Source organism: Cariama cristata, unplaced genomic scaffold, assembly GCF_000690535.1.
Source record: "Cariama cristata isolate BGI_N322 unplaced genomic scaffold, ASM69053v1 scaffold16034, whole genome shotgun sequence".
Classification (NCBI taxonomy): domain Eukaryota; kingdom Metazoa; phylum Chordata; class Aves; order Cariamiformes; family Cariamidae; genus Cariama; species Cariama cristata.
Genome location: NW_009614798.1, coordinates 1 through 9,915, shown reverse-complemented (window position 1 = coordinate 9,915; position 9,915 = coordinate 1). Strand labels below are relative to the sequence as shown.

Sequence of the window (9,915 nt, the reverse complement as noted above, 5' to 3'; positions counted from 1 at the left end):
CAAGTCAAAACGCCTCTGACACCCTCCCCCGGGTCAACTCCCTGGGTCAGATCTTCGGTTTGAAAATAAAGAGCTGGAACTTAGCTGACAACGCTGCTGTTCAGACAGACATGGCACAAGTAGCTTTTCCATAGTTACTATATGGAAATTCAGACGTCAGTTATACCAGCAGCCATGACTGAAGCTAGAGCTTGGGGATATGTATGTGGTACGTAGGTGCCATTTTTTAACAATTACTTTCTGAACTTACATTTTCGTATTGGGAGGGCAAGTGGTATCACATACAAACATACCACCATTTCAGCCACCCATTTTTCCAGTGATGGGGCATTTAAAAATACCTATATTCCTGTGTATTGATTATGGGATATGTCTTCGTAATAAAAGTAAAATGACCTTGCTAGTCCATCCGATATTTAAACTGCATCAATTGGTCCTCTTGCACTTCCATGAAGACTGTCCTTCATCCTGCAGCTTTTTAAGTTTTGGCCCAAGTAGGAACCACCAGCCAAATCCCAGAATGACACAGATGACTGATTCCACGTAGTAACCATCCAAGGTGGTAACACAGGAACCGCCAGCTTTTGTGCAGAGCTGAAAGAGAGAAGCAGAAGTTGAAGCGTTAAGTCTTCTCTGTGAAATACAGAAACACAGACTTTTAGAAAACAGACATTAGATAGCCACTGTTTTTTACTTGCTCTTGGTTATGGCTAAATGTATTTGTTTACTCTTCCTTGTTTCTTATGGAGTTAGTAAGAGAGGCTTTCGACCTTACCATCAGTATGAAAAGTAACAAAAACTGTTATAAAACATTTGGGAAATGGAGCATACTAGCCCAAGGGGCAAACTCTAGAAAACAGGAACTGTCCAGCTGTCTCAGGCGGGCCTGGAGGTGCAATCGCTGTTCCTAATCCCATGAAGAAAGATCATTATTTTCTTTTCTCTAGTCATCCAAACTGCTTCTTTAGAAATTACGCCCTTGCATCTCACCACACTGAATCTGGACAGGACAAAATGCTGGGAAAAAAACATGACTGGGATGTTTTTTAATTGCAGAACTGGAAGACAAAAACTCCAGCATTTAAAGGGTAAGCGTATAGCACACGATTGTTTCTGCTATTGTTCAGCTCTCAATACTGTTATAATCCCAAGATAAATGAACCCTCCGAGTTGAGGTCCTGCCAGCATTCTCATTATTCAGAGACACATCAAAATCAGGTTAGGAATAAGAAGGGAGTGGTGGTGGTGCAACCTTGCCAACTGGGAAGATGTTAAAAAGATGTGAGGCGAAGGAGGAAGGACTTAAGTTCAGTAGAGGCCCAGGCACAGGAAACCTCGTTAGTGGCAAGCCAGTGAGAGACAGGCTGAAAAATCACCCACTGCAGAAGCAGTTTTCCCTCCGCAACTAGCAAAAACTTCAAGTCCAGTTCAAACAAGTCATATTTGACTCCTAGGACACTTAGTTTATTTAGAGAACCTCCACATCTCTCAGTGTCCTGGCATTCACGAGTGAATTAAATCTCAGTCCTGAGTATGGTTAAAAAAAAAAAAACAACAAAATCCCCCCAAACATTTCCACTCCTCCAAACAGTCACATTAAAATTTCTCCTTTGCTCATGAGGAAATGAAGTTGAAACCTTGCTCTCCAGGCAGTTTTGTGTCCTGTTGTTTGATCTGTGCACAGCAGCACAGCATGTTCTTTGTTCTCTTCTGCAGGGCTCCCCAGAACTGGGAAGGCAGCCAGTCACACCGCTCAATTTCATGTGGAAAGTGAAGATCAAAGACAGAGAGCAAAGTAACATCACAGGAGAAGGTATCGAGGTACCCAGATAGGAAGCCTCCAGAAAGACAGAAGGAACAAAAACCTGCCACAAAACTTAGAGGACTTGGGGCACAGACAGGCTGCCAAGAACAGAGCGCCTAATTACACAGCTCTGAACTTAGCAAGGTTTACTCTCAAAAATGTAACTACAGCCTCCTTACACCGCAGAGAATGTGGCACCAATCTAGTGCTTCTACCACCAGCTTTTCATCCCAGCCCAGAAAGAAATGGACAAGTACTCTGCAACTGCAAATCTTTGGTAAGATGTTAGTTATTAAGAGCGTACAAATAAAAACAGACTTGATTTTATCAGGCAGGAAAGTCAGCTCAATCAGTGGGAATTTTTAAGCATAAGCTATGCACTACAAAGGTTTTCAAAGGCAAAAAAATGCTAAGAGAAGGAATTCCATCAAGAAATAATTGAACAGAGACCTTCACAGCCTCCAAAACTTACTTCTGCAGCAACTGTAGTTGCACAGGTCTGTTGCTGGGCCCCTGCGCACTCTTTCACTGTGAGTGGGTCCACAAGCCAGAGCGCGACAGTGGAAGGCCAGTTCCCTCCCAGATTTGACACGGTGTTTAGGAGCGTCATGTAAGTCCCTCCAATCAGTGGGTCGCTGACTTTGGCGTTGAAAGCCATTATTGCAACATACATGCTATACAGCGTGATCTATAGAAGAAGTAAGAAAACCCACAGGACAGTAAAGTTTTTCCAGTTACAAACAATGCTAACTAAAAACCCTAACATAAACTGTTCTAAGAGATTACTTGAAGTTAGGAACACTGACTGAAAAACAATCCCCACAGCTTAAAATTGCGCAAGAGAGAAAATCCTTCTGCAGTCTATCTCCCTACTAATACCAAGAAGTAGCCTGGCCACTTGTCTCAAGTCATGCTGAAACGGACCCAGCCTCATGTGCACTGGAATGACTCAGCTTACCAAACTGAAGTATGGTAAGGCCAGCTAAAATAGCATCTAAAAATAACACTTTTGCATTTAAAAATCAACTCTCAAGGCATCGCATACGTTTTAGTTCTGATTGAAAGCCCAGTTTGTATCAGGCATCTGTTTTCCAGGCCTTTGGATCAGATCCATTATGACGTTCCTCCAAAATCAAAGTATTTTTTTAGGACCAGGATCACATAACTTTACGGATCTGCACAACAAGCACGATCATCATCATGCCTACAAAACGCACTCAGAATGCTGGGATTTCTCCAACTCCACCATGCTTTTGAGCTTCTGGGTTTGAGGAGAAAAAAAAAGTAATCTGGGAAACTAAAGAAGATCTGGTCAACTAAAAGTAACTCCACAGAAGCTGTCCAATGGAGCATATGGAAGAGTAAGAAATAATATTGGCAAGAGTATCAACAGTAAATATAGCCATACAGCACACAGGTCACACTTAAAGGAATTCTAGCATAACTGAGGACGAAAGCAGGTATCGGCATTTATAGTCCTCTAGTTGATTGGTAGGAAATGCCCTCCTGTCCCCCTCCCTTTCCCACATACAATGTACGTTACCTGATGTAAAGCATAACTCAACAATACTACAACATAGTAGTAGACAGGAAATCCTCCTTCATGTTTTACTTTAGGAGTCCACCATACCAAAAAAGCAAATTCCAGACCAAGCAGTAATCTGGAGGAATAAGATAGATACTTGGTAATTCAAGTGGTTCTTCCCATGTGTTTCCTTGCTACAAAGCAACTATCGAATATGTATACATACAGAATACATTAAAACAGTTTATATCTAAACAGGTACAACAATTTCTATCCTAGATAGAATTAGATATTAAATGTTTGACAAGCACTGAAATTGTAAACATTTTATACCTAAACAATTCTGTCTTCCATATAGACATAATTCCCTGCCAGATCTCCTATACTAGCCTTCTCCCCTGCCCCTTCACACAGAAACTTGTTTTTGTAGAAAGCCACACACAAGCTATCCAACCAAATTCTGCTGCAGCAAGATCTACTCTTTTTTCTTTTTTTTTTTTTCTTTTTTGCAAAAACATACATAGTTGCATAAGAACACATTAAAGTAATAGCCAGCTGTTACAGACATGTTACATGATTTACTGAGTAACAGCATTAGGTAATTTGCTGGATTCATTGGTTTTAGAATTCCACAAGCAAATTCCTATATAAAACACCACAGAAATTAAATGTCTCCTTGTCTGCAGCAGCCTAACCCAGCTTCTTTTACTCTCCGTTACCTCAGCAAAGCATACCTCCAGTAGACGCACCAAGTGACTCGTCAATGCATTCCGCCAGTCTTACACTGAGAAGCACAGGTACAGTCCCAGATCTAGTCAAAGTGATTCATGAACAAGGAACTATTGGCGCTGAATAAGAGCAGGAGAGTACTGCTCTAATGCGGTTGTATATTCATCTTAAAAACACCTCAGGTTCTGCTTTCTTACATGTGATACTACATGAATCATCTTCAAGGCACGAGACACAGAGAGTTCAACTTACTGTGAGAGTTCTGACATGCTTTTGTGTATCTGGAAGTTAGAGAGTTACACAAGAAATCCTATACTTGATTTGAATATGCAAATTACTACATTTGTATAAAATGAGATTTGTTTGGTTTTACCTGAAAGGCATAGCTTTGTAAAACGTGTTCAGCGGCTGGGGGCCTGCTGTGTACTTGCTGATAATCAGAGGCAGTATTATCTGTAAAGGAACCATTGGAACTGCCAGCAGAGCCAAGTGCTCTTTTGGGACTCCTTCTTCCACCAATTTGAGTCCTGTTACAGCATCTGCTGCTGAAAATCCAACCTGCAATATAAGGTAGACAAAATAAACTGAGGACAGCAGGGATAGTTTGGCTAGAAATTCAGTTTACTGAGTATTAAGTAAATTGAGAAATGTGATAGAGTACAAGTCACTTCTGTCTCTGATTTGATTTCCAAATAAGTTCCGAGACACATTCTAGACTTGCACACTTTTGTTGTCATCAGTGCCAAAACTATGCTAAGAACATTAAACCTAGCAATGACATTTGTGCCTGTGCCTTCGTTGCTGTTGGAATCCACAGCCACCAACAATAAGCCATGGAAACCTACTTTGTACAGAGTTGCAGATTCTGGGAATGGTATTTAGATTAAAAGAAGTATTTTCTGTCCTTTTAACTGCAAACTATGCAAACAGCTAACTGTTTAAAAACAAATTACTTTAATATTAGAATGCAGTCAGACTTCTCTTTAATGCTTGTGTAAATAAAAAAGCTCAAACAAACGTTTTCTGTTGTGCAACCCTGCTTAACACGATGATATAAGCAATTCTGTTTCAAATTTCGTGTGAAAATTCAGAACTCTGATGACACCCACTAGCAAAACTAAGAAATAAGTTGCATCACAGGGACTCAGCAACCTTTCAGACTTTGATATTTTCTGCATCTAACAATTCACATATGTATTTACTTACTTTTGCTGTGAGAATCAAGAGACAGAAAGTAAGAACCGCTGGCATCTTGATTATTGAGAATAGCAGCCTGTATGTATCAGTGATGCCTTTTGTTTCTTCCTTTGTTGGTGTTAGTTCCTTGTTTTCCTTCTTCAAAAGGGCAACCAGTGTAGTGGTGATTAAAAAGACAGCTCCCCAGAAAAAGAGGAAATCTGGAGGGGGTTAAAAAAAAAAAATCTTTCTAGCAATCATCATCAACACTTCATTAACAATTCACTGAGTATCTAAAATGCAGGGTTTTTTTTTTTCAAAAATATAAACCTAATAATCAAAAGTTGAATGAAAATATTACTTATTGACCCTCCCAAAAACAAGCGACAAAAGCAAACCACAAACACATAGTTACGTACAACTACTGCCATAGTTCTTCCCTGCCCCTCACTATATACCCACAGGTTTGCTTGAGGTCTGAGACAGAAAGGCAGCAGCAAACCAGGTCACTTCCCTGGTGTCCTGTGTATTACTACCACAACGAGCATGTCGGAGGAGAAACAGAAATAAAAATGAAAATTTTGAAGGATTACGCATACAACCACTAAAAGCTGATAAAGGCAGAAAAAACACATTTAAGAGTGACAAGATGGGGAAAAAGCTTCAGCGGAAGAAGTCATTCACACCTCTCCAGTTGATTTCCTGTGTAGTCACGCAAGTATTCTGTGCCTCAGGTCTATACTCCCTACAGAATATCTATCTACCATCTGAAGGAAACAAAGATTTATGCTTATGAGTGTAAAGATGGCCTGATGAAAGTTCTTACACAGTCGTAAAGAGTCACTCAAATATGTCTGGTTTAAGTGGATATTATACTTGCTAACTTTTAAGTGCTCTATTTTAAGCAGATATAAGATTTGCTAAATTGTGGATTTGAAGGCAGCAATAGTAAAAAAACACCAGTATTTCTACGGCAAGTACTTTCTGAGTTAGCGAATGGATTAATCTAAGATAATCCTATCCTCTACCTTCATGAAAGAGGCAAGAAAGAACTCAGTAACATGCAGAGGGTAAGACAGAAGTAGCCTTTTATCTTCCTGGTCACGAGCAACTCCAGAGGCCTCACGGTGACTTGAAAGTAAGCAGCGAGGGCTGGTGAAAGGGCAAAGACAGTGCAAAGGTTTAGTCAATTATTAGCTACTTCTTATGCACAAGAAGAGAACAAGCACAATAAGCATGGAAGAAAACATGGAAAGACTACTTTAGGTATAGCCCGCCGTTCTCAGTGTAAAAGAAAAAAAGGCATTTCAAACCATTTTCTGCTTCTTCCACACCAGCTACTTGTCCCTCTTCTAAAGTAAAGAAGATCTCATAACCTATGCTGTCAGATTGCTCTCTCCTCTGTTAAAAAAAAAAAAAAGTACCCTGAACATATATTTTGAAGGAAAAGATGACATTTCAGAGAGCCGTGCTAATCACAGCTCCTGTCTACAAAAGACATTCAGGAGTGGTACTCTAATAATAGCACCAAGCATTATCACCGCAGTGAGAGACCTACAGTGCGAGGATGGGAATAGAAATAGCTTTGAGCGTCATCGCATGAATACTCTTGATCAGGTCGACCCTGTCAGCTGCAGTACAGCAATGCAATGGCTGGGTTAGACACAAAAAAAAAACAAAAAAAAAAAAAAAAAGAAAAGGAGAAAAAAGCCATATGTTATCGTCCAGATTAAAAAAAAAATGGTTTTGTGGTTGCAGGCAGTTTACACAAAAATAAGATACACTTCCTCTCAAATACAGTAAAGTCCACTAAGAGGCTACAAGCAAAAGAACTTTAAATTTATAGTTTACACAAAGAATGTCTAGCACAAAGTTTCTGATGCCACCACTGCTGCCTCTCCCCATCCCTATTTTGTCTCTGCCTCTACAGTGCTACTAACAAAATAAACCATTGCATTAGGGCAAAGCAAACTTTTGAGCTCGATCAGGGACAGACCAGGCTGGAAAATAACCGTCAACAAGGTGTGCGTTGGGGTACAGGTGTTTCATCACAACAGCTTTAAGTAATTCTACAGCTACACATCTCCTCCCAGGAACAAGGGTGCTCCACAGTCACTGGCCCAGGTAAGTTTGGGTTGCCTTGAAGGGGCACCTTCTTCCCGCACTTGCACTTGACCTCTCTTCCTTCATGCCGGAACAGGCATTCAGGTGACCGCATGGCAAACTGGACAGGAATCAACAAACCCAGCCAGTAAGTTTCCCCCCCCATCCCTCCTTTAAAAAAAAAGTAATTTGAACAGGAAAGTGCTAAACTCATATACATGCTAGCACAAACAATATGCCCAATGAAATGTATTTCTCATTTTCTTCTCTAGAACAAACAACGTAACACAGCATTTGTTTTGATAAGTGGTTTTACATTTGTTCATATTATTTCCCGAAGCTAATGAGCTGTTGCTTCTCAACAATATGAAGCTGACTTGGGATCATGAAGCATTGACTTGTTCTTTCCCCAGCATTGGCACTCCGCCTATGACAAAAGTGTTCAGACATCTGAACTGGCAGAAAAACTATTCTCAAACCATAAAGTTTTCTAGTGCTTTAACCGCCTGAACCAGCTCATCACAAGCCCCATTACAACCAGTGCTAGGACCACAGAGCCACTCTCCTCCTTTCAGTGAGCTGGTTTACAGTACTGCTCCTCTACAGCTGCTTCAGGAGAAACGTGGACGCAGCAAATTGTGACATGCAGTCACATGAACAAAGGAACTGAAATTTCTTGCAGTCAGTTTTACCACTCAAAAACCCATATCTTGCAATTATAGCATCAGAGTTATTTGATTTTCTTACTCCACCCAAGTTAGTACTCCGGGACAAGTTAAACAACTTGCATTGGTGTTTTTTGGTTTGGGGATAATTTTTTTTTCCCCAAAGACAGCACTCCTGTAATAGTAACAAATCCATTTATACAAACAGTACTGACAAAAAAAAACCCAAAACAAAAAACCTGGACAGTGGAGGTAAGTATAGACAAACCAAGCTCTCTTAACTACACTAGTGATTTGCAAGTTGCATCAGCAGTGAAAGACGTCAGTCCGCCACTGCAGCAAGAGGGAAGAGATGCGCCAGCACTGATGGAACTACACAGTAAGGGAACGCAAAGGAAAGCAATAACCCAGCAGGGTTACTCTGAGGACTACTCCATGCTTGTTGACATATACACCAGACATGAGGTTGTCAACAGGAAGGAAAGAGGAAGCCTCGTTAGCAATTGTGATAGGTGCATAAGTACAGCAGCCTTGGAAACCGATATCCTGATTTATAAGATAGGTACAGGATAGCAAGCGAAAACTAGCCTTTAAACAACAATTCAACTCAGTTTTGGCATACTACTTCTCTTACATGATACAGGCAGAGCAATCAACATAAGAGAGGGAGAAGAAACTAAAACCACAGGAATTTACTCTTCATTGCCAGCCATGGTCACTTTGAGACTGCAACCAGAAGTGGTGCCAGCTTTCCCTGTCCTCCCATAAGCAGACCTAACTAAACTCAACCTTGCAACCAAAACATGTGGATTTTAAGCATCTTCTAGGTAATATGCCTAACATCAACCACCACATATAACCTTTCTGAAAAAAAAAAGCCAAACCCCAAACAAACCAAAAAATACCAAACAAAAGACATCCCTACACTAACAGCTAGTTATGGTTGGATTACCAGACTCTCATTTAATTCATTAAAGCAAAACCAAAATCTCCCTTAATTTACTAAAGGAAGACCTTCCTTCAGAAATCGGCTATGTGGTCAACCCTGAACATATCATTTCTACTTCTGTGAACAATACCAGCTTGAAAGAGTTGTTTGTTTGTTTGTTTTAATTTCCCCTTTCCTTTCTCCCAGAGGGAGATGTTCTTAAAAGGCCTCCTTAAAAACAGACAAAGCTTTTGGTTTGTTTGGGGTTTATATATTATAATAATATTCCATGGTATATTATACAATGGAATATCTTGTATATACATATATATATGAATATACAATAACCTATTCCATGGTCATTAAACTAGGGGGGGGGGAAATTATCTCCAAAGTGCTTAGGTTAGCCAAGATAATGACAAGGCAGGTTTCCCACACTCTTAAGCCCAGAGAAGCCTGGAAGTTCAGGGCATATAGCAGTGGACTGTGCCAGGCTCAGGGGAAGGCTGTGCTTTCCCGCGGGCAGGGGACAAACCAAACCTGCTCCGTTCACAGTGCCAAACCACCAGTTGCTCTTAAGAGCTTTGGTCCAGGCTCAGGAAAGAAGCACCCCCATCCCAGCATCAGCACGCACAGGCCGGCAGTACCTGAGAGGGTAACAATCCCTTGGGGCTGGGGTTGGAACCGCAGGTACCTGTTGCAGACCGACTCGAGGGCCAGGAAGAGGACGTTGCCCAGGAAGTAGCCGGCCGTCTGGCCCACGGAGTTGCAGGTGGAGGCATAGCCCACGTTCTCCCTGGACAACATGGTGAGGGCCCAGCCATCCACCGCAATGTCCTGCGTTGCTGCCAGGAACTCAAAGAGGAAGAAAGTCACAGTGAGGGCCACCACGTCGGGGCCCCGGCCCTCCCCGTCGCCCAGCAGCACGTCCACCTGGGTGGACATGTAGATCATGAAGAGCCCCAGGATGTACTGCGTGGGCACC

The 9,915-nt window shown here is 41.4% G+C and overlaps 1 protein-coding gene across 1 annotated transcript; it reads right to left on the bottom strand.

The window, feature by feature from the left end:
• Positions 1-232: 232 nt before the first annotated feature.
• SLC33A1 (solute carrier family 33 (acetyl-CoA transporter), member 1) lies at positions 233-9,911 on the bottom strand (the record flags this gene model as incomplete). The annotated part of the gene is made up of 6 exons (XM_009699568.1): positions 233-594; positions 2,277-2,492; positions 3,348-3,465; positions 4,432-4,616; positions 5,265-5,455; positions 9,578-9,911. Coding segments are annotated over 6 exons (1,212 nt in total), but the record flags the coding sequence as incomplete, so codon positions are not given.
• Between the last annotated feature and the right edge of the window lie 4 nt (positions 9,912-9,915).